We start from the raw sequence: 27395 nt of genomic DNA, 5'->3' as shown, positions 1-27395 counted from the left end.
TTTCACTGGCTAGTGTTCCCTGTTCTCTTCCCGACTCCAAGAAGAAGTGGGAGTCTGTGATGGAAAGCACTCTTCCGTAGGGGGAAGAGGGGGTGGACGTGGTCTGCATGATTTTTGGGTTCATTTTTCCTCTTGCCAGCTGATTTACCCCCGGAGCAGCAGGTCCTGTCCTAATAAGGATGGAAATAGAGTAAAAACCAGCACATCCTACGCCCTGCAGACCAGGCTTTTGCGCACTCTCAACCAGGAAGACAAGTTGGCAGAGCTGATACTGCTGATGCTGTCTGGTCTTTCCACTGTAATCTTGAGGGCTTTTTATTTGAATTAAATACTTTGATTGACCTAACTGTGGGAGATGGGGGTGGTAGGCTGGGCTGAGCTGTAACCAAACAAGGAAGCACATTAGTATTGAATCTCGGCATACTTAGATGTTACTGACTGACTGGTTTCAGGATGTGGGGGTGGATTTTTATTTGGCTCTGTGCCTTTTGTCTCTTCTTAGCTTTGTGTTTGATATTATGTTGCATATTGATTTATTGATCTGGCTGTGCCAAACGTGCTGTTGGTGGCGTCTTCCTAGGCAACGGTCAGCCTGCCCGCATGTAAATGATTGTGAATTTTGCAGCTATGCCAGTCCTGCACTGTGTGTGGCCATCGATGGAAACGAGGCTAATGGCCCACTGGCGTCCCCTCATGCAAAGTGATGGCTCCTTTCTCAGGTGCCGCTGTTGACGGGTTAATGCCGTAGTGAAGCTGTGTCAACTGATGTGTTTTCATGAGAGCTTGGCTGGCAGGGCTGTTGGCAAACCTGTGACAGATTCATCGCTCTCTGGTGATTTTGTTCTTCCAGGTGTGAAATCTCATTTCTCCCACATGTATCAGTCTCATTTGCATGAAACTGATTAGTCGGGTTGGTGTGTATTTGCCTGAGGCTGGTCAAAGCATTTTCTAGCACATGGTCCCTCTAATTGAGACTTGCCATATCTATTTGGTATAGCTTGACCTTTCCTGGTTTATGCTTTTGTGTCACCAGTCTGGTTTGTGATGTCACTTCCTGCTGCATGTGCTCCCATTGGCTGGGTTGTGGCTGAACTTTCTGTGCTTTATGTGGGTCTCCCTCCCCATCACTAAAGCCACCCCCTGCCTGTTTATATACTGTTCAAACAATGATGACCATCTAGTCTTCACATGTTAGGTCCTGAGGATGTCAGCACTTAACACCGGTAGTTATCCTTTTGATTCAGTGAAATCTACATTTGATTTATAGTGTTTATATTATGATAATTGCTTTTCTAAGTTTGGACTTTCAGCGGCAAGGATTGTCAGGATGACAAATCCGGAATTTGGGTTAAACAGATAAATAATTAGGATTTAATGGGCAGAAGCTGTATGTCTGCAGACTGTTAGCATTTGACGGCTGGACCAAATTGTACAGAGGTTGTGTGTCCCTTTGAAACCATGTCTACCACAGTGCCCTGAAACCCTGCACTTCAGAGTAGGTGTGGCTTAGGACAGGGTTGGTCCTGATGGGTTTTGGGACAGCACTATCAAATGGGAACCCTTGTAAATGGAGCAGCACAAGCGTAACCGGTCTCCTAGTGCCATCAGTATGGTGCTGATGTAGTCTAAAATTATCCTGCACCCTGAACCAAGATCTAAATTTATCTCTTAACTAAATGGTAGTGTGAGCTCTCCATTTAAAACCAGGCTATATGGTGATCTGCTGCTTTATCTTGTCGGCTATTTTAAAGCCAAGGAGAAAAGGGTGCCTTGTTTTCGGAAGTCAAAAGTGCTGAACTCTTGTCTCGCGTTTTAATTAAACTGCCGGGGTGATTGATCTCTATCCGCTGAATCTGCGATTGGCGCTTCGATCTGTGCCTGCAGAGCTTAATGAACCAACCTGGTAGCATAGAATTAAGTTTGCAGCAGGTAATTTATTGTGTCTTCTCAGGTACTATTTTAGGATTTCACTGAAATTGAGTGAAACTGAGTGAGCTATTTGACATGGGAGGATCTGTGCAGCTACTCCGCTTCTCAGGGAAGTGCTGATGAAGCTTGGGCTGCTGGTGACATGTCTGAGTCCAGCTTTTAAGACACGCAGCCTGCTTTTATCCCCAGAATGTGGGAATCAGACTGGTCTTGGAGATTCGGCCTCCTCTTTGTGTTGCACGTACCCTTCCAGTGGCAGAACTTAATCCGCCTTTCTTTCCGTAGGCTCTAATGCATGCATAGTGAATATTTCACGAGGGAGACGAGGAGACACAAAGCTGGGCCCTCTCACTGGCGAGGTGTGTGGGTGCCTCACACGCTGCTTCTCACGCTTGAACTTGACTTTTATGGGCCGTGCTGCTTGCTGTCCTAGCTGGGGTGACATTAGCACGAGAGCTCGTTTTGGACTAAGAGCAAAGCCGGGCAGGTGTCCTGACAGCTCCTGAACTGCCAGTGAGATGGTACCGTCTGCGTTGAGGCTTTCTCTGAAGAAATGCTAATGGACTGACTTTGCTGGTTTCTAGTGCTAAAGTCATCATGCTGGAACTGACTTAATGTTGGCAGGAGGTTTAATATGTGGGCAGCAAGTGGGCAGTGTGGGACCTGATTCCTGGCACTGCCCCTTCAGGCCAGGTGACACTGGCGTCTGTCTTGTCAGTGCCCCGGTCATGGTGACACTCTCACAGCTGAGAGTAAAAAATTCCTGACCTTTGACATGCGCAGTCCTTTGTCCAGCTGTTCTTGGGGGATGAATGTCTGTTTCTAAGATGGCTATTTGTGACCTGTCATGCCAGTTTATGGGATAAACAGGTTTAATCACTGCCCATGAACACAACAAGATTTCTCTCAGGCTGGTAGAAAATCAATCTTAAATTCGGGGGGGGGGGGGGGGGGGTTCCCTTGCTGACAAGTAACGTGAGCATAGCAGCAGCACCTGAGATGAGAACCTTAAGGCTGCCATCTCCTTGACCCCATCAGAGGTCCATGAACGTGGGGGTGACTGGCCGCTCACGGTGACATTTCTGTGCTGCTGTCGTCATGGCAGCAAGATTGATGGGATCAGGTTTCTAGCTGCACCGGAAGCCATCGTGTTGCTGGACGGATAAACTGTTGGTGGTTCGTTTAAGCTGTGGAGAACCTAGCAACGTATCCTCACACTTGCCATATCTTTCCAGGTCCTCTACCTGAAGAAGACCCCCGAGGAGGCCTGCAGGGCACTCGTCTCCGGGTTCAATGCGCCATACCTACCCTTCAGGTAAAAGAGCACGTTCTCTGCAGCTGTGCTGTGGATCATGCTGCTGATAACTGAGCCAAGTGTGTTTGAGCAGGGATGGGCTGTCAGTGTGATTATTAGCATGGTGTTGGTGTGCCGGATGTGACCGTCAGGATGTCCTCATGCAATGGAAGGTACTTAATGTGTGAAAGCTGTGAAGGGCTGCTGTTCCTTATGGGTTTGTGTGGGAAGTGTGAGAAGGGAATGGGAAGGAGAGAACCTCAGTTTTTCTTCCAGTAACTTGCAGTGAGATGGATTTCAGCTCTTATAAATGTCATGCTTGGCAGGTAGTGACACAAACTGCCCAGCAACTTGTCACGCTCACGTTTGTTCCCTTAAAAACTTAATTTTTCTTAAAGTTATTCTTGCAGTTTTACTGCGGTCCATTTAATTAAAGATTGCGCAATAAAAAAGCCTGCAAAAACGGAGCTGCTTTGTCTGCCTCGCGGTGTCTTCTAAACTTGTGTGAGTATTCGAGCGTGTTTTTTTTCTTCTCACTACTGGCACCAGACAAAGCTGGATATTAGATTTGGATGCGGTGGCCTGTCTCGTTTTCGCTACTGTTACAGATCCAGATCCTGAAACCAGATTTTCTCTGGTGCCGTGCTTTTTTTCTGGACTGGGGCTAGTTTTTTTTGTAGTGGAAATGGATGGAACCAGTTCCAGAGTGGGGAAAAAGCTTGGCAGATTTCAGCACTACGTTAGTGGAAATGGGGGTATCGAAGGCCCTCTGAAATGTCCCCTTTAAAGTTATGTTGGGGACTACATTAAGCGTTTTAATGGTGAGAGTATGATGGTATAATTCAGACTGAATTCAGTCAAACTACAGGGATAAGCTTTCAGAGAGCCCTGGTATATGGGGGCGGGCTTCTGGGTGGAGGTAGGATTCCAAGTGATCGGTGCATGTCAGGTGTTTCACTACTTGGGTGTTTTAAAAGGATTAAAACAAATGAAACTGCTGGTAACCAATAAGGGAAAAGGATATGGTTTCATTTAAAAGGTGCGTTCCTCGTTTCTGTCATTGGTGCTCGTTCCCTCAAGCCGTGAGGCTTGGCTCCGCCTCCGCAGCGGCAGCAGGTTCAACAGGAGCCGCGGCGTGTGAAAGCCGGGCGTCGTGTGTCAGGCAGACGGTGGCTCGGCACAGATGGAGGCGACGAGCGATTTTTACACCTGGTTTATGAGGGTGCTGTGCCCCGTCTGTGTGTCTGTCTGTAATCTCACTTTGGAAGGCCCCCTGTCTCTCGAAGATGGCAGGTTAACTTTGCTAGTGCATGAGCTTGGACTATCCCTCATGCTGTTAATCTTTTTTAGCTAAAGTTTGTTTAGATCTTGTACAGATTCATAGTGCTGGTCCCATTTCCTTAAATTGCCTCTCCAAATAGCCCCTAAAATGTAAGGATATAATGCATTTCTGTAAATGTAAATAATATAACATGTATATAATAGTATAATAAATACAATAACATGTAAATAAATTCCCCCCCCCCCTTGGTGAGACCCAACTGTCAAATGATGTGCAGTTTTCAGCTGTTCAGGATGGACTCATTCCCCAAGGAGTTGCTGAGGGAATTTCTCTCCTGTGCCGTTTATATGGATGTCTTGGGAATGGGGGCCCTGTGAAGGCGCACGTTATGTGCTCTGTGCTCTTGTTCGTCAGTGTCGGTTTCTGCCTCTCTCTGTCTGGATTTGTCATGCCCCCCAGACTCGTCTGTGCAAAGTTTATAAAAGTTGTCCCCCCATTTTTGAACAAACTTTCCAGTCAGTTCTCTCACTGTCTGAATGATATAGAGGGATGAGACTGGGCGTTCCACGAGCTGGCATGGTGTCTAATTTGGATGCTCCGTAAAATATCGCCCATCTTGTGTAGGGAAAATTTATACACGTAAAATAATTAGGACCATGAGGAGCACAAAGGGAGTGTAAATCAAGGTTTGGGCGTTTGGTCTCTCGCTGCGCAGGCTGATTCCAGTTTCGTCAACCAATTGGATAGAAAACCGATGGAAAGTTCTCAAAGCTCCTTAGAATGGCTCTGACATAAGTCTGCTTATCTCCCTCTCTCTCTCTTTTTTTTTTTTTTTTGAGCCGCTTATCCTAGCATTGGTACTGGTGCTCAGAAGCCTGTCCCTGGAAGTGTGGGTTACAAGGCAAGGTTTTGCCTGGTGGGGGAAGCCAGGCTGTTGTTGCTCTGGGCACACGCGTTTGCAGTTAGGCATTTCACAGGAGCTGGTTTGGGCCACTCACGGTTATTATGGAAGGTGATTGTTTAATGAATAGTATTGTAACAGCAGTCATGGCCAAATCACCCAGTGAGGTCAGTTGTGGTTCAGTCCCTTCTCTGCACCTTTGGTTGGGGCATTTGGCAGCTCTCATATCGGCGCCAGTACCAGGCAGTTGTCAGTATTTTCTCGTTCTGTACAAACCAGACATCTGTTTACAAAATGATGCTGGATTGCTGTTGATGTTGCCATGGTCACCCCAGTAGTGTCTCTCGCACCAAATTTTCGAACTTGGCTAAAAGTTCAAGTTCATGACATGCTTGCCAGTAATGGTCACATGAGCAGTCAGAACCCACAAATGCTTTTTCTGTGCTTAAGTGTTGGTCTGGCACCCTGGTTCTGAGCCAGTGTCTTACAGCTTGTAATAGGAATATTTGAAGAATAATGCAATTATAGTTTGGGCTACTTTACCCTAAATAACCCTTTAATGACTTCCTGGCTCCATGGTTTGTGTGAAGCCAACTAAACTACATGTAATTATTATCATGTAGTTATCTGGAGTGATTGTGTAGTATTGTGTGTATATATATATATATATATATATGTGTGTGTGTGCAGCATAAAGTTATAATTGAATTTAAATGCTTTACCCAAAAATCTAAAAGCAGTATCCTGGTCAGTATCTCACAGCCCTGGTGGGTGCTATGGGCAACCAAGGGGCAGGTGGCTAGTTTATCTGAGCTGAGAAGAAGCTGAGATTATCAGTTAGAACTGGGTCAGAATGACAGTCAGACAAAAGATGTGCCAGAGTGTGGGTGGCTGCTGCCCCGTGTGCCAGCCTTCGGCGCCAGTTTCCAGGGCCGTGTGAATTTGTTACGGGCTGACGTCCTCGTCGCTGTGGCTCTCTGAGTGTGTTTTCAGGAAAAGCATCGTCGGATGAGTAATGGGGGCGTTCTGGGTCTGAAGTTTCATAACAAGCCAAATGACCGGCTTTAGTGCAGCATTTACAGCTGCGTTTTCACGTGTAATTATGTAGTTGCGTATACCTTATGATTTTTTTTTAGGTTATTTTGTGCTAATTGCAATCTAAAGATATTTGTGCTGGTTGTCTGCACTTATTTTTGAAAGCACAGGCATTATCAGATGTCAAAAAAACAGTAGGATAGAGGTATCCCTCAACAGGAATCTGTTCATCTGTATTGCTGACATTTAGCTTAATACCCTTTACTGAGTTGTGCCCAAAGACGTGGCTTTTTTTTTTTCTTTCTTTTTCCTTCATGCTTATGAGTAACAAGGGTTGAGCACAGGGGTATTTTTAAAGTTCACACCCAGTTCTCTAGTGGCATGGTTACTTATCCACAGTTACTGTCTCCACGCCTTTGTTTTGTTTGGATTATTTAGTGATCCTTGTGCACTTGTGATCTCATCCCAAGGTTTAGGCTTGTTAGTAGGGGTTTACCTCTTTGTAACTGTTTAACTCTTTTTGTAATCACATGCTAGGTTTTTTTTGTATGTATCCACATACACATGTATCTGATGTGGACCAAGCGTGTGGCTGTATTTTATGCAGTTGAATTTCGTAAAGCGCTCTTGTTCATAGTCTGATTTCCACTACCGGTATGCTGTCATATCATCACCACCACAACCACAGAGATAGCGTTATAGTCTCTGCAGTCACTAACAAAATGAAATTCCTGTGTTGTCCTGAGACCTATTCTGACTTTGACGCCCTGGGAGGTACAGAGGGCCGCCTGATTGGGCGGAGGGGCAAACACATGGCCGTCACATGACACCCAACACCGCCGCTATGACTCTCTGCCTTTAATTAGACGCCTCTGTCATCGCTCAGGTGGCATATATAATAATCACTCGGGCCCTTGCTGCTGCTCGGATGTGATGCCCAGAGGATGCGGGTGTGTACAGAATGCAGGTAGGGCATGAGTGTGTCCCTGGGGAGATGCTCTGTTCTCTGTTCTTGGTCCTCAGAGGGGATCACACAGTGTGTTTCAGGACGTCCTACAGGCGTGTGTGTGTGTGTGTGTGTGTGTGTGTGTGTGTGTGTGTGTGTGTGTGTATGTGTGTGTGTGTCGTGGTCTCCTCACTACCATTCCATAAGCCGTGGGCGTTGCGTTGAAATGGGCTCCATTATCCAGTCCACTGATTAGGGGGCTGTTGATGTACACAGAACACAGTGAGTTATGAATGATGGTCATCCTGTTGAGTTCTCTCTTGGAAAGTATGTGGTTTTCTTGGTCTTGTGTTCTTAAGTGACAGTAAGAAAAGAATATGGAAACTGTCCCTTGTCCGCGCCCTTTCCCCTGGGCTTAGGAAGGTATTTTAATCCATGCAGTATTGAGGCTTAGATTGCTGACCCTCTCAGGAAGCTAGTGGGTCAGCCTGGTGAAAAGCCATCTGTCAGACAAAGGATGTTTCCGTACCTCTCCCAGACTCTTGAGGGGTTTAATCTGACCAGTCAGGATTCCTGTGGTGTGCATTTTACTCATGTGAATGATGAGGAGGTGAATTGGAGATGGACGACACGTAGCAAGATGGACTTGCATCACCACAGCCCCTGATTTAATCTTTTGGGGGAGTGCTTGCTCCCTTTCTCTGAACTCACTCACCCTCTCTCCCTGCCAGCTGCCTTTCTGCTATTCATAGATGTAAATAGACTGTGTTATGGCAGCGTATTCCCGGCCTATGCATTCAGGGGAAGTATTCGTGCTTCAGTGATAGGCAATAAACACTCTGGTGACAGTTCAGCCATTATTATCCTGGGTGTTAATCACATATAAATATTGCCTCCAGAAGACCGGGCCGCACCCAGGAACATGTGACAGCAGGGGGCAGAAACACAAGCAGCATTTGCTCTTCCATAGCAGTGGCTCCATGTCCTACTCCTCCACCCCTGAACCCAGAGTACAGCTCTGCAGCCTACCAGTACTGGTGAGGGTCTGCTGGGCCTACACTTCGTCCCTCATAGGTCCCAGTACATTTTGCGTTGGTTTGATTTATGCAAATTATTGTAGATATTTGTAACAGAAGGTCCCATTCATTGGTGAGCATGGACAAATTCCTACTAGTTAAACCCAAGTTCAAAAAGTCTCCAGTTGCCCAGGGCAATCCTGTAGGAGTGAGGACTTTCTTTGAGATACTTTCAGCACAGAGCCATAATGGTTGTGGTGAGTGTTGAATATGTGTGGTTGTGTAGGTTTGGCGTGTTCTAGCAAACTCCATCTGCTTGTATGTAGTCGTATGACTGAATGTGTTTATATCCTGGTACTATGGTGCTGAAACACTTCACAGAAATGCAGCTTTCTTTGCTGTGTATGGTGCTGTTTGTCCTGCTGTCTATGGAGATGTGGGTATCGGCTCTCAGGGGCTTGTTCATCAGAGATTGACCTCTGCGCTGTTAGATTGCATTATGACATGTCAGCATTACCGCCCAAACTGTTGCAGCTGAAGCTGGTGACCAGGTCAGCTTTGGTTTTCACTTCCCTCAAGCCTCTGTTGAGATGACAGAAGTTCAGAGTTGCGTGATCCATGTGGCTCCCTAGGAGAATCTGTGCATTTGCACGAGGTGAGAACTACTATCCACAGCAGGCCTATCCCCACTGGGTTTGTGAGTCGTCCACAGTACAGCCAGTTTAACGCGATTAACCCTGCGGCCTGCTTGCCGCCTCCTTGCTTTTTCTTGTGTAGTAATAGGGATCTCTTTCTGGTGATGTCATTGGCTTATAATTGCCGTTTGTTTGCTCGTAGACATTTCCGTCCCCTGTATCCTTTGTGCCTTTGTTTTCTCCTGCTGCGTCCAGGGCACACGACGGTCTGTCTGTTCTACCCACAGGTCCCAGTGGGCCTAGTAATGAATGAGGCAGTGTGTAGGAGAGGCAGACAGTGCACAAAGACCTTCTGCTGGGGGGGGCTTTGTGGCTCTTCTGTTTCTGCGCCCACTTATACTCCTCTGTGGGCATAATGGATTTCTGGTCCTTTTGGTTGGTTATGCATTCACTGGGGCATAGTCAGGGTCACGACGCTGACTGTCAGCTTGGAGTCGGGCCTTGACACTCATTTAAATTTTATTTATTGCATAATAAAATATTTTCTTTTACTGGCTTATCCCATTGGTGGATTTTCCAGACGAATGGAAAACTAGAGGTTGAATTGTGTCCCTGTGAAATAGTGTCTGGAGATGAAGAAACCTCATAAAAATGTGAATAGTTTTGTGTTTTTATGTGGGAGCCTCTGAGTCTCCCTCTGAGTCTCCCTCTGAGTCTCCCTCTGAGTCTCCCTCTGAGTCTCCCTCTGAGTCTCCCTCTGAGTCTCCCTCTGAGTCTCCCTCTGAGTCTCCCTCTGAGTCTCCCTCTGAGTCTCCCTCTGAGTCTCCCTCTGAGTCTCCCTCTGAGTCTCCCTCTGAGTCTCCCTCTGAGTCTCCCTCTGAGTCCCCCTCGCATCATGGTCGCACTGACGGGAGCTAAGCCGAGGGAGAGGGGCCCAGCGCACTGTAAGCTGACCTGCTTCTCCACCCTTTGCCTGTAAGGTCCCAGTAGGAGAGGTGGATGGAATTGTGCGGGTCTGGCCCACCTTTGCGGCTGCGACTTCAGGCTGCGTGAAGAGCATCACCCACATACCACTGCCACCCTTTCAGCGGCCTTTTGGTTTTGCCGATTAGCGTGCCAAGAGTAAATGGCCCTGTCCTGACTGCCTCCCCTCCAGCTCTCAGTTGGCCCTGAACGCTGTGTGGCACATGTGAGAGCCTGTGTGTATAATGCCTGGCAGCTCCGTTCCCACTCATGTGGTATGTGCCATGAGCGGCTTGCTTACTGCCAAGCGCCTCCATTCTGTGTCACCGTGAAATCGGCTTAACGATGGAGTGTTTATGACATCATATGCATAACATCTGACCATCAACTGTCAAGAGTGGTATTTTTTTGTTTAGCCTTTGTGTGAAATGGACCGTCGCAGGCATTCTAGCTGTACTCCAAAGAGGGAGATGATTTCGCCAAGCTGGTGGGATCGAAGGAAAGAGGACCTCAGACCTGAGAGGTGCGAGAATTTGATGTCTGGTTGGAAACGTTGGACACTTTAGTGGCTAAAGCATTTAGGTGGACTCAAAAAATGTCCTTAACGTGGTCCATTGTTGTGTGATTTATACAGGAGAGTGATGGTTAACCTCAGATAAAAGCTGTACCTCCATAACACCCTTATAGCTGTCAGGCTCCACGGTCAGTTTGACCTGTCGGTTGTCAGCGGTAGGATTCCAGCCTCAATTCCGCTTGTCGAGGCTGTAAACTTGGAACTCTACTCTGCTCCAGCCTGACGGCAGCACCTCGCGCTTTCTGTTTTCCTCCCTGAGGGAAATGGGATTCCGGCAGGTTCTGCCAGGTTCCACAGGAGCAGTTCCTGTTCTGCGGGATGCTTGGCTCGTCTCCGTTGCGCCCGATCAGCCGAACTTCATGCAGTCTCCTCTCCTCTTCTAGGGACGCCTCTTTTGGGAATTGCACATACAACCTGACCATTCTCGACTGTTTGCAAGGTATCCACAAGGTAAGAGATGTTTTTGTGCTTTCAGAGTGAGACTTCATGTTTCAGCAGGGCCCTATGTAGTGCCCCCACGGGGCATGCACCGAGCTCCATGTGGCCTCACCGGCTGGCCTGCCTCTCCTATCCTCATCCTGGCCGTTCCACAGTGGTTTGCCAGAGAACAGTTATGTAACAGCGAGGGTGCGCCGTCTTTGCATGGCTCCTTGGCGACGGCATGTAGCGTCTCGACTGGGAGAGGGGTGGGTTTGGCTGGCAAGGAAGGAAGGAAGGAGGAACCCCCCTCTGCACACCACACTGACACACACACACCCAAACACCTTGCCCTCCTGAAGTAGCGAGTGTCAGTCTATCTCAGTGTCTGGCCCTCCAGCTGCTTTCTTTCCCTCCTGCCGGTAAATGGTGAGCCTGCTATGCTGATGGGGGGGGGGGGGGGTGACCTGATAGCTGGGGTGCACAGGAAAGCCTAGGGGACCGTGGGGGGTGGTGGGGGTATGACCCAGCCAGTGGTTTACAAGGACACCTAATAAAAACCATTCCATACAGTGTGAGACCTGGCATCATTACAGCTCACTGTTTATCCAAGCAGATGGGCGTTATCTGCAGCCTGTGTGTTATTGGGGTACGGCTCTGTGGGGGGGTGTCTGCAGCGTGGCCCCCTTGGTCGGGCCCCATGCCACTGCGGCAGTGGCGGCGTCCTGCTGAATTGCCCACTCTATTTTCGGCCCGTCTGAGTCAGCATTCCTGCCTGCTCTAGGGAGCAGCCGCTGGTAGGACTCGCTGTTCCCTCGTCACCGTGGGTGTGTGTGCACCTCCGGGACCTGAGGCCGGCCACATCTGTGCAGATACTCCTGACACAGGCCTGGCCCCCGATGCCTCTGGATTGAGCTATTTTCTTTAGCGGAAACATGCTCAGAGAGAGGCAAGAGCCCCCAGCCTGAAAACGGAGCTGGGAAGCGGAGTCCAGGCATGTCAGGAGGGCCATCCATCCCATTAGGGAGCTGACTGTCAGGCCTCGAGTGAGGTGTCTGCTGTCGCATGCGTGCCTCTCTATGACTGACTCTTTACCTCCAGGTCATGTGACGAATGGGACCAATCTGTTTTACGCGGTCGAGTGATTATCCTCAGCTGATCACTTTGCTGGGCTGGCACTCAGTCGTTCTGGTTTGGGCCCTTAAGGAAGCTTCTGGTGAAGACAGCTGCCAGATTAATCACTTCAGAGAAACAGGGCAGAAGAGATGGTGATTAAGAGGTTGGAATGGGAAGATGGTGGGGGGGCTTACCCAGGATGTGCATGCCCCCCACAGGCATTATCCTCTTGTTAATCGCACAGTTGATGCTGCCCGTTCAGAGGGAGATGGGGGAGGGTGTTAACTTGATTAAAGGAGTGCAAGAAAGGGAGCTGTTATGTAACTGTGGAGATCTCTCTGCCCTTCCTGTGCCCAGTATACTGCTGTCAGCACTGGGGAGGGAGGGGAGGGCGAGGAGGAGGAGGAGGTGAATAAGGCCTCACTTGTTTGGTCTCCATGCCGAGTGGGCAGTGTGGTGAGGCTCTGTGTGTCTGTCTATCTGTCTGAGTCTCTGTCTGTCTTACTGTGTTGCTTTTCAATCTGCACAGTCTTTGGGCCCAGCTGGTACCATGCGTTTCATGTCTCCTAGACCTTTGGCACATTGAGCAAGACTAAGCGGGATGACATGGTAGCTTCCCCCCTGTTTAAATCCTGGGCACGGGCGTGATGGTCTCCTGCGGGAAGGTGTGGGGGTGTGGTGTGGACATGTCATGGTGAAACTTCTGTGACCATGTCCCAACCCATCGTCAACTTATTTCTTCCATCCAGGCCCTTCAGCACGGCTTTTTTGACTTCGATACATTTGATGTGGACGAATATGAGCATTATGAGGTATGCGCGCCCCCCCCCCCCCCCCCCAATTCTGAATGTGCTGTTTGTAAGGCCCAAAGCAGCCAAGTGATAGTACAGCTGAGGAGATTACATAAACTTAAGCAAGCAACACGCAGAGCATTTTTCCTGGGTAGGGTGCAAGAAGTGTTTTCTCATTACTGGCATCTTTGTAAAACGTCGATGGTAATCCAGAGCCTGATCTCAGCTGCTTATGTCAGGATTTCCACACACACAGAGGGCCGCCGGCTGAGAAACCGAAAAAAATATATATTTAGCCTCTTTCAGGTTACACCGAATAGATTTAAAATCTGCAATCCCTCCTAATTCACATCAGGTGGGCAAACTACATTCTAAACGCAAAGAAGAGGTTAGGATTTTTTAAAAGATAAGATTGTGCCTAGGTGTCCCACCAGGGGGCAGCAGTCTTGGACGCGTATGGGAATGATGGTCCTCAGAACTTTGGTGCTGCTTATCCGTGCTGCTTTAGCTGCAGCCGGCTTCCTGGGAGATCAGAATGAATTAAATGCTTCTCGGTGTGTGGGTGTGGCTTTCAAAGCTCATTTCGCAAAGGAGGAAATAACAGCTGTGATCCCAGGCTTTATGGTTTCCTTTGAACTATTATGGTACGAGGAAAGTTCTGCTTTTTATAAAGCGTAAAGCCATTAAGTAAATGTATTCTATAAAAAAGCCACTCTGCCTTCCCATGCTCTGGCTGGGACTGTTTCTGTACTGATGGACCTTTTGATCCTCCCCGGGCAGCGTGTAGAGAATGGCGACTTCAACTGGATAATTCCGGGGAAGTTGCTGGCGTTCAGTGGACCGCACCCCAAGACTAAAATAGAGAACGGTAGGTCGCCTGGCCACCCATATGCTGTAATGCATTCATTGAACAGAAGATGGCACCATTGCTTTTGTTACAGCCACGTGTAATAGAAGTGAACTTGCAGGCTGAAGGTCCGGGTAGTTTGCGTTTCTGTGGGAGCTGCCCACCTATATTTGGATTTCCAAGAAGGCCTGGAGATGTCATTCAATTTTCTACTGTAAATTATATTGTGTGTGTATGTATAGTGTGTGTGGCTGGTATATCACTGCATTGACTGGCCATCCCACTGCACCTACCGAGATGCACAGCAGGCTGTGCTTGACCTTCTGACCCACAAAGCATGGAACATTGCTGGCTAAATAGGAGTGTAATTTGCACAGTAGGCATCATCATTATTTTTCTAGTGTTTTAATGCTCAGAGTATATGCTGAATGTGACCATGAGCTGGTCATTGACCCACATCCCTGCCCGGCCCCCCCAGGCTACCCTCTCCATGCCCCTGAAGCCTACTTCCCCTACTTCCGCAAGCACAACGTGCTGACGGTGGTGCGTCTCAATAAGAAGATCTACGATTCCCGCCGCTTCACTGACGCCGGCTTCGACCACTATGACCTGTTCTTCGCCGATGGCAGCACACCCAGTGACGCCATAACCCAGCGCTTCCTGCATATATGCGAGAGCACCAACGGTGCCGTCGCGGTCCACTGCAAGGGTGTGTGTCAGAAAGGCTGCAGTTTGTCAAGTCTGCCTGTAGGGGGCAGTGTCTGTTCAAAGACTATTTCTAGTTGTCAAATCCACCAGTGTTTCACCAGTATAACCCTTTAAGTATTATATAAACATTTTTAGTATTATTTGCGTAAATTTTAACTTTTATTTTGAATAATTATTGGTATTGTGTTATTGTTTCTTTGAGGGCTGATGTGCGTAAGTATTGGTTACCTTTTTATGCTGTTTTTTCACACGTTATTTTGTCTTAAGTGTATTTGTCTAAGGGCTGACTTCTGAGGCACAGGCCCCTTCCACAGGTGTGTCTCCCCCCAGTTCCCAGACGCTCTGCTTACTCTGCTCTCTGTCCCCCCCCCCCCGCCCCCTTTTCCACGTCCTGGGAGCAGCTGGCCTGGGTCGCACCGGGACACTGATCGGCTGCTACCTGATGAAGCACCACGGCTTCACAGCTGCCGAGGCCATCGCCTGGATACGCATTTGCCGACCGGGCTCCATCATCGGGCCCCAGCAGCACTTCCTGGAGGAGTGAGTGTAGGAGGAGGAGGAGGGGCCGACGAAGGACGAAATTTGCGCAAAGCATGATTTACGTGACGGGGGGTGTTGGATAATCAGCAGCGCTACAGTATTTCTCTCAGCATGGGTCTCCGTTCCTGTGGTACGCTCCTCCCTGGCATGGAGACTGCAGGAGAGCTTGTTTCATAATCCTGTAAAGCGTGGGAGGCGCTGTGTGTTTCCAAACGCGCTGTCTGACCCGAGTCCCTCCTGTGGCAGTCGGAGCCCTGGCGGGCCACAGTCTTCCTGAAGATGTGCTACTTGCCAGCTTGCTGTGCTTAGATGTTAGTGTCCAGTGATGGCAGCCGGATGGTTCTGTGCACCTTTCACGGGCCTGAGCCCGGGGGCCGTGTGTGGGTGCTGCTATAGTCCTTGGCTTGTCATGCCTGAAGCTGAGCAGAGTGCCGGCTCCGCGTTCTCATGTCTGCTTAATCTCAGGAACGTCCGGCCTGTCATCATAAGCGAACAAAAGGCCAAAGATTAGCAGCTTGTGAGAAACTGGGCTGCTTATCTGCAGACGGCATGTGGCTTGGCGTGCACATAGGCTCCATCTTGGGTATGCTATGGAGGCCTGCGCTAGCTGTGATTTAAGGGCCTCGGGCCCCCATTCCGAAGGGTGTCTGTCAGCTCAAAAATGTCGGGGCTCTTCATGTGTGGTCAAGCAGCATTCTGAGGACCAACGCGGGTTGTGACATCTGCCTTGGGCGGCATCTTTTTAACAGATGCTCTCTTGCCTGTCACCCGCAGGAAGCAGGCCAGCCTATGGGTGCAAGGCGACAGCCAGCGGTCCGAGCAGAAGCAGCAGCAGCAGCGGCTGCTGCCCGGGGACCGTGATGTCACGCACCTGATCTCCAACCTGGACAACCTGACCCTCGCCACATCTATCTTCAAATCGCATGGCATGGAGGAGGTGAGCCGTCCGTGACGTGGCACAGTGCCCCCCCCCGGCACCCCTGTGCTCCTGGGGGTTTTCTGCTGAAGTCCCTGCTAAGAGCTTCCTTCCTTATTGTGGGTTCTGCCTTCCTGTTGGCAAAAAGGTCCAGGCTGACGGCCAGTGAGGGAGGAATGTGTCTCGTGTGACAGTTTCAGCACCCTGAACACCCTAAGCCCATAGAATGATTTAGATTTTCTGGCAATAGCAGTGTAACAGTACATAAAATTCACAGGTCAGTGCAAATTTTGGTTTTGGGTCCATGGTTCGGTACAGTTTGTTACAGTGGGGTAAACAGAACTTGTTTTGAGATGAATTATTATTTAAACTGCAAACACTCAAGAATGGCTGTAAACCAAAAGCAATGTGTCTACCGACGTGTTTGAGTAATAAAACCCGAGACGAGTTTGGCATTGTAAATTTAACCATATAAAATTCAAAAATAGCATCATAACAGTCATAATGAACTATATTCTGTTGAATCTTGTGTTCTCTATTACCGAATGTAGTCGCATCTATAGACTTGGTAATTTTTTTTTATCCCTGTGTGAATTTCCTGCCAATGTGCCTTAAATGCCGTGGGGAGGCTGTCTGACTTGCTCCGCTCGTACACTCGCATGATATTGGTATGTTGGATGCATTTCCAGCGAGTTTGGTATGACAGGGCTGACAGTCTTGGTTTTGCCAATTAAGACTGACTAACTGGCATTAGCCATAAACAATTCACAGCCAGCCTTATCATACTGTTTTATGTGTCGAACATCTATTTGTGAATTTAGATCCTATCTATGTCAATAAATATATACTTAAATGTGCGTTTCGAACTGAATGTTTAAGCGAGGGGCACACATCAGCAGTGTGTCCCGTTACGCCCCCCCCCCCCCCGGCATGCGCGGGTCATCCTGCTCAAACCTGCACTACACCTTTCCTCTTCCTGCCCCCACTGACAAGTTCAACAGCAGCAGCAAGTTATTCTGTTTGTAATTCGGTTGTTTTCATTAGTTTTTGGGACTAAAAAAAACTGTTTCTCATCTTAAAGACAGATCCAGTGGATAATGTCAGATAAAAGTAGATGAATGACAGCTCATCAGCCCAGTGGACTCATTTGTCTTAATTCTGTATCTTCTGAGAGATTTTTGTACATTGCTCAGTTTTATTTAGAAGAATTTTCTGGAATGTTTACTACAAAGTTCACAAACTATTGGCTGTGTGATAATTCGCTGGCTGTCATTGGCTGCTGCTTTTTTTGTGGAGGAAGCCTACTGGCTGGGCTTCTTAGGGTTAGGTGATGCAGGTTTTTGCTCTTGTGCACTAGAATAATTCTGTGGGGGGGGGGCATCCAGCGCCTGATATAGCAGTTAACCCCCTGCCGTCCCTAGCAGTCTGCTCAGTTGTTAACACTACAACGGAACAGCAGGAGACTTATCGGAGAACATGGACGCATGTGGACCTTAAGAGGAGTTTTCTGTGATGCCCACACCAAACCCTGTTTAGATCACTGGGTGATGAAGAGGTCCCCATATCCACGTCGTTGGGACATACCAGACAAGACACCGTTTTAGCGCTGATTATGGGTCGAGTGTGACTTGAGGTAAAAGGTCACGGAACTTGAGTTGTAATGTGTGTCTACCCTCCCACCCTTCCCCACAGGAGGACGAGAACAGCAGCGGCCTGACGCAAGGTGACAAGCTTCGTGCTCTGAAGGGGAGGAGGCAGCCGCGGGCGGTAACTACGGGGGCACTCAGGTATGTGGGCAAAGGGTGCGATTTGGTCAGTTTAGGGTCTGGCTGTACTCTGTCATCAGTACTTGGCCCTGTACAGGACCCACTGTCTGCTCTAAACGCTGGCTGTTTTCTCCAGGTTAGAGGACATGAAATCGCACACCAGGTCTGCATCCCAGCCCTTCAGGTATGTCCTGTGCTCTGCTGTATTTTATGTTTGAGTGGTGACCCCCCTCCAATCAGAAAGCTTCTGACGTGCATATATAAAAGGTGGCCCATGCAATGCCACCCAAACCTAAACAGCACCACCCGGCGACGCAGCAATATCAAAGGGGCCCAACATCAGCTATTCTGCCTCGACGGGCCTTTTATGTATCTTGAGGAGTGGATGTGAATTTAGCTCTCCATCTTTGTCCAAATGAGGCAGCCTTTAATTAATCGCCCCTTGTTATTGAAGTGGGCTCTTCTGCGCCCTCCACCTCGCTTTCCAACAAGGTGAGCAGCAGATGGTGACGCAGGAAGATGGTGACGCAGGAAGATGGCCACGTCAGGCTTGCTTGGTGAAGACCTCTCTCCCCTAAGGCATAAAACTATAATAATACAGACTGCTATTCTTTTGCAACCACCCCCTTCCCCCACCCCATTATTGTAAATGCCCTTTGTTCTTATAAAGCGAGCGTTCTCATGTCTGCCAAGCCTCAGGATTTGTTGTTTTTGGAAAGCAGAGCGATGTCCACGTTAGTAACCCTTACCTTAATTACCATGAGCTGTCTGTCCCCCAGGGGGCCACGGCATAGCCGCTTGGTGATTTTCTTCGGATGTCTGCTGAAATTGCTCTCCCCTTGAATGAGTAACAAGGAAGTATGTCTGTCTGTCTGCATTGTCCCGTTACAGGATGACACCCGTTGTGGGTGTTCAGGGCTTGGGGTCTCCTCTGAAGGTGTCCAAGGCCCCCCCCTCAGCATCCCCCTCTGCCAAGAGGATCAGCCACACCTCCCCCACTTCGGCCTCCAACCTTAAGAGGTGAGCTTGCTCTCGCTCCTCTCTCTCTCTCTCTCTCTCTCCTGCACTTTTGCTCCCCCCCTGCATTATCTGCACCCTCTTATCCTGTGCCATCTAACCTCATCCTCGTATTCCCGTTTTCGGTTTCTCTAACTGCCTTTCTTTGTCTCTCCCCCTTTCCTGTTCCTTCTGGGTCTCAGTTCCTTGGTGGTGTTTCTCCCCCTCTGTGATTACCCCATGCTGTGAAGTAGGGCAGGTTAAAGCCACAAGCAGGGTGCCCCCAGTGGCGTGTGGGATTGCACAGCAGCAGTCAGCCTTATCACGTGCCACGGGCAGCTGGAGTGTCCGGTTCAGAGCCTTTGTGTTATTTTAGTTCCTAAAGCAGGAAGTTGTAGTGACTCAACCCAACCTGAAGGAGCTCATACAGGCGAGCCTCTGACCCTGATACACCATTATTCACTTCCCCTGCTAAGGAAGACGGCAGCGTGTCCCACACGCAGTGCGTGGGCAGGTTACCCTTGGTGTGCAGCAGTAGCTCTGCCAGGCTCTCTGCCGAGCTCAGGAGGTCAGTGTGGTGGAGCTGCACCCCCTGCCCACCCCACTCCCCCCCCACCTTGTATTTCTGCCTTCCTTCCATTTCGGTGAATCCTGTCCAGCATTCCGTCTTTGTGGCGTCTTTTTGGTTTCTTTATTTGATCCCGTGTGCCCGTGTTCATGGTCCCTCGGCCCCCCCTGCTGCCTTGTTCCCCCCCCCCCCCCGCCCCCCCCCCCTACTCTGTGTCTGTGTCCCGATTCAGCTTCTCCATAAACTCCAGATTAGCCAGCTCCTTAGGCAACCTGTATGCCGCGGATGACGACGCGAAGGCCCCCGGCCGGCCGGCCGCCCCCCCGCCCCCACTTCGGACGGGTCCTGGCTATGCCAATGGCGGCCCACTCGTGTCTCCGGTCCGAAATCAACTCTTTGAAGTCAACAACAATCAGTATAACTGTACCACCTCCTCCGGCTCCCTGGCCTCCATGGGCCTGGGCAGAAGCAGCAAAGTGCCGGCCTTCAACCGCAACCACGGTAATGCGGCAGGACGCCCGCCCAGGCTCGGGCCGGATGAGCTAGGCCTCTACAGATCAGCGCCGCTGTCTGGGCTCGGCGCCCCCTCGGCCCGATATCTCAGCCGCTCCATCCCCGTAAGTGTGCACCCCTAACCCACAGCAGCATTCTCCTCTTCCCTTCCACTAACTGTCCTCGCTGTCCTGCATGTTGGCATGTCACTTTGACTACACACTCGGGCTGGTCATTGCTTGTCCTTTCCAAGCCCTCCAGCCTCCTTAGAGGCGAGTTCAACTATAAATCTCTGGCTGCATGAATGTTGCGTCTGAGTGTTTGGCAGAGAGCAGTCACCTGCCCTTAAGTGTCTAACATCCTGACAAATGGCTTTGGGATGTTTTTTTTCCTTTCCTCTGCTGCTTAAATGCTTTTTTTTAATGGAGTGTTTGGATGCTGTTAAAATCTCACAGGACAGGGACTTTTTAAAAGGACAAGGAACACTGTGGGGTGGAATTCCACAAAAAAAAACCCAGCAAGTATGGAATTGTGCTCTTCTGCAGATCAGCCCACTAATCGCAGGGTTTGCTGCTGGCGAGGACGGCCTTTGGCTGCCCTTTGGAAATTCCAGCCCCCTGTCCTGTTCACCGTGATCTCACTTTTTGACGACTTTCCTGTACATATAAGTTTGTTTAATGAAAACAGAGCTGTGCTTGTTGGTTTTATCACTAAATGTTACTAAAGTTCCTTCTAACACTTTCTATCAGCTATTTTTGAGGTCACATCCTTACTACCAGTTTTGCTTCACTTTTTACGGAGGTGCTGTGCGAGTACGTTGTCTGAAATCCCCAAACGACAAGTATGTGGGGGTGAGCTCTTTAGCCACTCGCTCTTTATCCAAACGCTACCCTTATTTCCCTGCTGGTGCCTGTATACCTGCAAACAGCTGGGCCTCTTTGAGGGCTCCTCCGTCAAAAGCCACACCAGCCCTGACCATGACGATGGAAGGTCCAGGGTTGCCAGGTCCATCTCCCCTCGTTGGTGCGATTCCATGTGTCAGTACGTTACCGTTTTGTTCCTGGCTCCAGTGCATCCAGTGTTGATTACTGGAAGAAAGTGTGTATTCCTATAAGTACTTCAAATGACCATTGCAGGAAAGTCCAAAACCAGCAAGAGATACAAATCTTTGGAAGCAATTTTGTTTTGCTCTCCATTGAGAGACGATTATACCACTTCCTAGAATTATGGGACCTCCGAAAGCCAGTCTCTGCCAGGAGTTTAGTTTTCCTTTTCGTGCCGCGATAATAGCCTCACAGCTCCACTCTGTGCATTTCTGTGAGATGTGGTGTCGTCGTGCCGCTATATTGCCTTTGAACTTCTATCATGAACCGAAAAATGTGCTGCCTGGGGTCTAGGCCGCCCGCGATTCCCATCTTTAATTTCAGGAAGCTGCATTTCAGTGACGCCCCACTCCCGCCGCTGCCCGTGTCATACGTTTAATGCTGTGGGTCACTTCCCATATCTGCCTCTCTTGTGTTCATCCTCGTGTCCATGTCCTTAACCCTTTCCTTATTTCCTTTATTCCCTGGTAAGCCATTACCGTCCCTGTGCACAGCTCGCTGTATTGTAGTAATAACATCTCCTGCCTTATCTCTCTCCCTGCAGTCCCTTCAGTCTGAATATGTTCAGTACTAAGGCGGCGACGTTGCACTGAGGAGCAGGGAGCCGGCCCCCCCACCCTGCTTCGCCGGGCCGCCGAACAACCCCTTTCCTCCTCCTCGCCCCTGCTGTCCCAAATGGGGTAAAGGGAAACTGGCCTGTGCACCCAGCAAACCTCTGGGTCAGACTCGCCCTTTTTGACCTGCTGTATGTAGTTTGCCCATGTCACAGGGACCTGGCAGTCTGGAGTGGACTAGATCAGTCTGCTCCTTCATGGAACAAAGAGGTCTTCCCTTTGGCCTCTGGACTTTAACAGGATAATTATTTCGGACTTGAAGCTTCCACCTAATTAGCTCTGAACACGTCCTGTTCTACCTGCTTAAGCAGGTAGTTGCGTGCATGTGTGCGTTTGTGGACAGGTACCTGCTATCCAAGCTAGCACTCCTGGTCATGAGAGTAAGCAGCCCTCGTACTGCTGACATGTCTATGAACTTTTGATAGGGGATCTTTTTTATGGATTTTTGTTTTGTCTACAGATTTTAAGCTTGGATAACACAAACACACCTGTGTGTGTGTATATGTATGAATTGTATCATGGTTTCATGAAATCTTCTGGTTTTTAAACTCATTCTGGGTGTACTTTTATATAGACAATTTTATTGATGTTTTAAAGGGCTTACTTTCCAGGGGAGGGGGCTTTTTTACATTACTAAAGTATTTACTGAGCCCGAGGAAGTCAGTTTTAATATACTAATATTTCACATTCCTCTTGTGGGGGGCAGTGACTGAAGGTACAATATTGCGGAACGAAGGCTGACTGGTTATCACAGAGTTTCATTTCACCAAGTTTCGTTTTCACCCTAGTTGGGGGAATGATTTGCCCGTTCGGCCTTGGACGCTGTGAGAGGTGTAGCTTAACACCTTAGTATTGCAGTAACTGAGTCTCTGTTGTATACATACACGTATGTACTCACAGTTGTCTTTAAATGACAGCCTTTGGTGAGAGGCTCCACTGAAAAGAGAGCCTGTCTTGTTCAGGATGATGGATAGTATAATTTCCTGCTTATGAAAATCTCTCCTCTGGCAGGTTTTCCTCTGTCCACCCAAATTGAGATGCTGTAAAATTATAATCCTATTTTGTGTGGTGATTTCTCCCATATTTGTCTTTTAACAACATTTGCTAGTGGTTTTTTTTTTTGAATGGTAATGACATGCTCTCTAGGATAGTGTATTATGGTAGTGTATTTGTAGCAAACCCAGTTGTCTTCATAATTTTTAAGACCGAGCAGACAACAAATTTTAAAAAACAAATTACTTTGGTAACGAGCTTTTCGGTATAAATGTAGAGGACAAGTACTTTTGTGCCCCGAGTATGAATATAAAATCTAAACGGCGCCTTTCAGTTTTATGGATTAAACACATCAGATGGGCACACAGGGATCTGTGTTTACGTCCCAATAAAAGTCCTTACATCGGCGCATCAATGGACAAGTCGTACAAAGTGCTGGGGAAGCGAGGTGTCCAAAGAGCTTTCTGAAAAGACAAAGGGCTGCTGACTTTCATTTTCCCTTGATTTTAAACGTTTTTTCCCTCCAGACTACAGGCTCACATGCACTCCTGTCTACCGACATGATTCTTGTAAATCTCATTTGATTGTGCTGTTCTCATTGTGTCTTAGAGGCTTCCGGAATGTACAGTGACAGACACTGTAGGACAGCATTGCAGTCTTTCCGTTGTGTGATTCTGTTATGGCAGAATATGCTGTTATGGCTCTGCTCTCCATCCTGAAAGGGCCAGATCAAATGGTTTACTTAGCCGAATGTTAAATGCCTTCCCAGCCTCTCTACCCATGTACTTTGACTGTTGTCTTTAAGATCTGTAAGATCTGAATTGTGGACCCCTTCATTTGTGCTGAATCACTCGGTGTTTCACTCTGTTCATTCCACACAGCCTAGTGCTTTTCTTTCATGAACTTTGGGAGAATCTTATTGCTGCAGTTCTTCTACCTCCTTACAGAAAGCACCTGTAAAATATAATATTGCATATATTTTTTCACGCAGTGTGTAGAGAGAAAAAGTTATTCTAGAGCAGTATTCCTTTCTACTTATGCAAAATATACTGTAAACATAGATGTTTGTATTTACTGTATGGAAAACTAATACAATATATACAGGGTGCAAATGAAATGTAAAAATAAAATATTACATTCTGTTTACATTGAATTTAGTGTTGTGTAATGAGTCTTGTACCGATTTTGGCTAACATTTAACATTCATTTGACATGGTTGTTAGGGCTAGATAGGCACAGCTAACAATTGACCATAGGGTTCAAATCAAAAGTTTGAATGAAATGGTTTTCTCTCGCAGCCAAAAAGGAAAATGTGTCTAAGCATGGAGTGGCCTGCTGTTTACAGAGGAAAAAGCTTCACAGGAAGCAACATTGATCGACGCAGTTTGAGACAAGGAAAGTGACATCGAAGGCTGAAAATCAACTCTCAGTTGTGACATACAAAAGAAATTGACTAATGGTCGGAGGGCTGCAATTAACGTGAACAGAGGGAAATCAGTGTATCTCAATACAGTCAAGTAAAGACTAAGAGCAGCTGGACTGCATGGTTGAGTATCTGCCAGAAAACCTTCACTTCATGGTGTTAACAAGAAAGACACTACAGGCTAAACAACACAGACATTGAGGTATTCAGGACGGGCAGCAGATCTCGTGGATGGATGGAATTCCATCCATGGGACGATTTGGACCAACTGGTTTTAAAATGAGCGTCTAGCAAATGAGACAGAACGGTTTGCATTCTGGAAAAGGTGTAGGAGGGTTTGGATACAAGCGATTTCCAAAAATTGCTGGAAAAGATGCAGTGAATCTGCCACTGTGATAAAGGCAGGGGGGTGGGGGTGGGGGGGGGGGGGGGGGGATATTTTGATGAGCTTCTTACTTGGGTACCTGCATTCATTAAATTGCAGTTACAATGTGTAGTAAATTGTTACACTTCAGAACCAGTCAGTTGCATTTATTTTAAGTATTTCTGATATTTTCTTGTAATAAGTTTTTAAAAGCAGTGTATCATTTATTGGTTTTAAATACGAGGGTGGGCTCAGACTTCTGGTCTGTAGTATGTGTGTGTATATAGCTAATATACTCCCTAACCTCATGATGGAAAGCAACTCTGCAACACAGATTTGTCCTTCATGGGCCTCAAGGCTGGTTTTAAAATCATCTTCTAATTCATAATAGGTCTATATACATACATTCTTAATAGTTAATACATTATTGGCTGCTACATTCGTTCGCCTTAAATCGTTGGTTAAATTAAATACACACCCTCCTGAACCCTCTAAACTAACTTTACCCCGTTGGTAAATGATGGTAGGCAGAGGAAATTGCATCAATCGCATGTTAAACAGGGCTTCTTGCCGAGTATGTAAAAATTAATCCTTGGATCCTATTGCAATCTTATGTTTCCAGAATTTTTGCTTTAGTTTTAAATTGGTATCAGACGCAATATTTGGCATCTGGACAATGACATGCGTCTTGCATGTTTGGGATTGCCATATTAATGCACAATTCGCAGAATGTTGATGGGCATCTAGTTATCTATTGAATCTCTCATAACCGCTTGTTCAGGAAACTATACGTTGTTAACACTTAGGACACAAGTGTTAATGCTTGCTTATCCACGGAAATCTTGCTGTACAATGTCTCTGGGCATGTTTAGTGGTGCTGGTATCATCTCCACAGGAGATCGAGTCATCGACGAGCTACGCCTTTGCAAAGCTGCTGCAACTCCTCACCATTCATTACGAGGCTAGCAGGTTCTCGACAACAGAAGTGCGTTATTTTCGTGTAAAAATCCGAGCGCAATCAGATACTTCATGCGTCTATAATTATGAATTAGATCATATCTAATCAAACGAGGGATTCCTGAGCATGACAAACCATTCTCTACCTGTTTCTGGATGCGAAGTCGGACATAGCGGCAAAACTGTCATCGCCTCAATCTATATCTTGATGTCCTTGTTCGGGAGTACTTCAAATGTACTGCTCATCTACCTAGTAGTGTCTTTCAAAAAACTTAGGACCACCAGCAATGCCTTCATAGTAAACGGCTCCGTGGCCGACCTCCTGGTGTGTGCGATTTGGATTCCTCATGAGGTGATGCTGATCTCCACGGGATCTGCTGTCGCGCCGGAGTACCACGCTCTTTCGGAGGCTCTCCTTTTCCTCGGCATCACCGTGTCTCTCTTATCCCACTCTCTCATCGCCGCAAACCGATACGTTTTGATTACTAAAGCACCTGCAGCATATGCGTCGCTCTACCAGAAAAGAAATGCTGAATCCATGATAATCGCTTCCTGGCTCCTAGCGCTGGGATGTCTGTTGCCTTGGCTGGTATCCTCTAGCCAGGCACAGGAAGGATGCTCAGATCTACAAGTTGGGAAAGCTTTCTTTGGCAGAAAAACGTCCGTTATGTCAAACCCTAATGAAGACGTTATATTGGCTCTGACTATTTTTGCGCAGTCTGCAATCGTCCTGTACTGCTATTTTAAAATATTCCGTAGGGTCCAGATCAGCATGAAGAGGGTTAGTATATTAAATTTCCAAATAGTTAAAAACCTCCCTTACTCCTTCCCAAGGAAGGACAGACGCCTGGGCTTCTACGTTTTGACAGTGTGCGGCGTCTTTCTGATCACCACCCAGCCGCTCCTCTGGGTTTTGGTTGTAGGGCGTTTGAAGCCGGTTCCCTTTGCTCATCGATCGACGTCTTGGATGCTCTTCTGCTCGCTCTTCGTCCTGAACCCCTTCCTATACACCTGGAAAAACGAGGAGTTCAGAAGGTCCTTTAAATCCGTGCTGAGGGGAGAGCTTTGCAGAGGGTCGGCAGTGGGACTTGCGCCCGTTACCGTCAACACCGTTGCTCACATTCTTCCCCGACAAAACAGTAGAAGAGCGTTTATTGGGCACATGGAGTAAAGCTGCACTACCAGAACGCATAGATGATGCTTTTGAAACACGCTTTCCTGGTTAGGATATAACTAGTTTTGAACGTTTATCGGGGAAATCGGCCAAACCTCCACTATACAACGATGCTTTTATAACAATGATTTCTTCAGTTACAAATTATTTTGCAGCGAGGCTGGGGTCAACATGCCTTTGGAAAACATTTCCTTGCTAAAATTTGTTTTTTTCCTCATGTAATACATTTTGGGACAATATCTTTATTTCTACGTAAAGCATTGCGTTTGTTTTTGTAAGTAACCCCTTGACTGCTGTGGGATCTTGGTTTATATTCATGTGATCTATTTTTAAATTTGTCATTATAATTATGTTTTCGTCATTATGCTTGTGCATTTTCTGTTGCATGCATTGTAGTGTACTCAGAAGCCTTAAATAGAGCACATTAGTTTTCAGTGGGCTGATTGGTCCACCCCCACCCCTCATCTGTAGTTCTAGTAAAGAAAAGCAACTTCTCTTACGTGGTTGCCATAGCAGCTGAAGTCCCATAACAGCGAATGTCTATTAATTTGTTAATAAAGGAATAAAAACCTTATCTTTGAACATGCTCTAGGCTTTACTCTTTCTTTACTAGACCTGATGCTAATACGTAATTTGGCTTTATTTATAGTAGCTGGAATTTTTACTAATTTTTCCTTATGTTACCTCATAACTCATCGTTCTGGGATTTGAATAGTTTTCTCGCTGCTCAAAAATCAGTGCCAAGGATTAATATATAATTTCAGAAATCAAGATCATTTTAAAAGGTTGGCTATTCCTCCTTTGGTAATAATTTTAGCTATGCTTTAAGAGTGACGTCAGTCAGGGCCACTTTCTATGATTATTGAATATATGTTTTAAACACAGGTCACCAGTAGAATCCTTAACCCAAGATACCGTAACAATGATGATGTCGTTTAATGTTCCTAATCCAGCGCTTGATCTCTAGATCCTAAAAAAGTCGAAATGATATTCCAATGAAAGTGCGAGAACAAGAAATTTCACAAATCAAAACAA

At 47.5% G+C, this 27395-nt stretch overlaps 2 protein-coding genes across 11 annotated transcripts in view; both read left to right on the top strand.

Moving 5' to 3' along the window:
- The window catches only part of cdc14ab (cell division cycle 14Ab), a 32754-nt gene extending 9159 nt beyond the window's left edge, over window positions 1-23595 (top strand). For 6 of the 10 annotated variants that reach the window (XM_048976026.1, XM_048976029.1, XM_048976030.1 and 3 more), the window contains 12 exons: window positions 3165-3244; window positions 10959-11025; window positions 12858-12920; window positions 13680-13767; window positions 14225-14455; window positions 14856-14994; window positions 15769-15931; window positions 17603-17697; window positions 17813-17860; window positions 18568-18696; window positions 19473-19857; window positions 21380-23595. In XM_048976026.1, coding sequence (XP_048831983.1) covers window positions 3165-3244; window positions 10959-11025; window positions 12858-12920; window positions 13680-13767; window positions 14225-14455; window positions 14856-14994; window positions 15769-15931; window positions 17603-17697; window positions 17813-17860; window positions 18568-18696; window positions 19473-19857; window positions 21380-21409 — 1518 coding nt within the window. In that variant the 3' untranslated portion in view covers window positions 21410-23595. Of the gene's footprint in view, window positions 1-3164; window positions 3245-10958; window positions 11026-12857; window positions 12921-13679; window positions 13768-14224; window positions 14456-14855; window positions 14995-15768; window positions 15932-17602; window positions 17698-17812; window positions 17861-18567; window positions 18697-18875; window positions 19421-19472; window positions 19858-21379 lie in introns of those variants that run through there. The other 4 variants (XM_048976031.1, XM_048976033.1, XM_048976027.1 and 1 more) reach the window with 3 other exon arrangements.
- A 723-nt stretch (window positions 23596-24318) lies between these two features.
- Window positions 24319-26947, top strand: gpr88 (G protein-coupled receptor 88). Its single transcript, XM_048976036.1, has one exon. The coding sequence runs from the start codon at window positions 25314-25316 to the stop codon at window positions 26355-26357; it is 1044 nt and encodes a 347-aa protein (XP_048831993.1). The 5' UTR covers window positions 24319-25313; the 3' UTR covers window positions 26358-26947.
- The last annotated feature ends 448 nt before the right edge of the window (window positions 26948-27395 follow it).

Source organism: Brienomyrus brachyistius, chromosome 15 (genome assembly GCF_023856365.1).
Source record: "Brienomyrus brachyistius isolate T26 chromosome 15, BBRACH_0.4, whole genome shotgun sequence".
Lineage (NCBI taxonomy): Eukaryota > Metazoa > Chordata > Actinopteri > Osteoglossiformes > Mormyridae > Brienomyrus > Brienomyrus brachyistius.
The sequence above is the reverse complement of the archived record's forward strand: the minus strand, read 5'-3'. Positions and strand labels throughout refer to the sequence as shown.

Coding starts and splice junctions, on each gene's coding strand:
- gpr88 (XM_048976036.1), top strand. CDS start 25,314: ATGACAAACCATTCTCTACCTGTTTCTGGATGCGAAGTCGGACATAGC.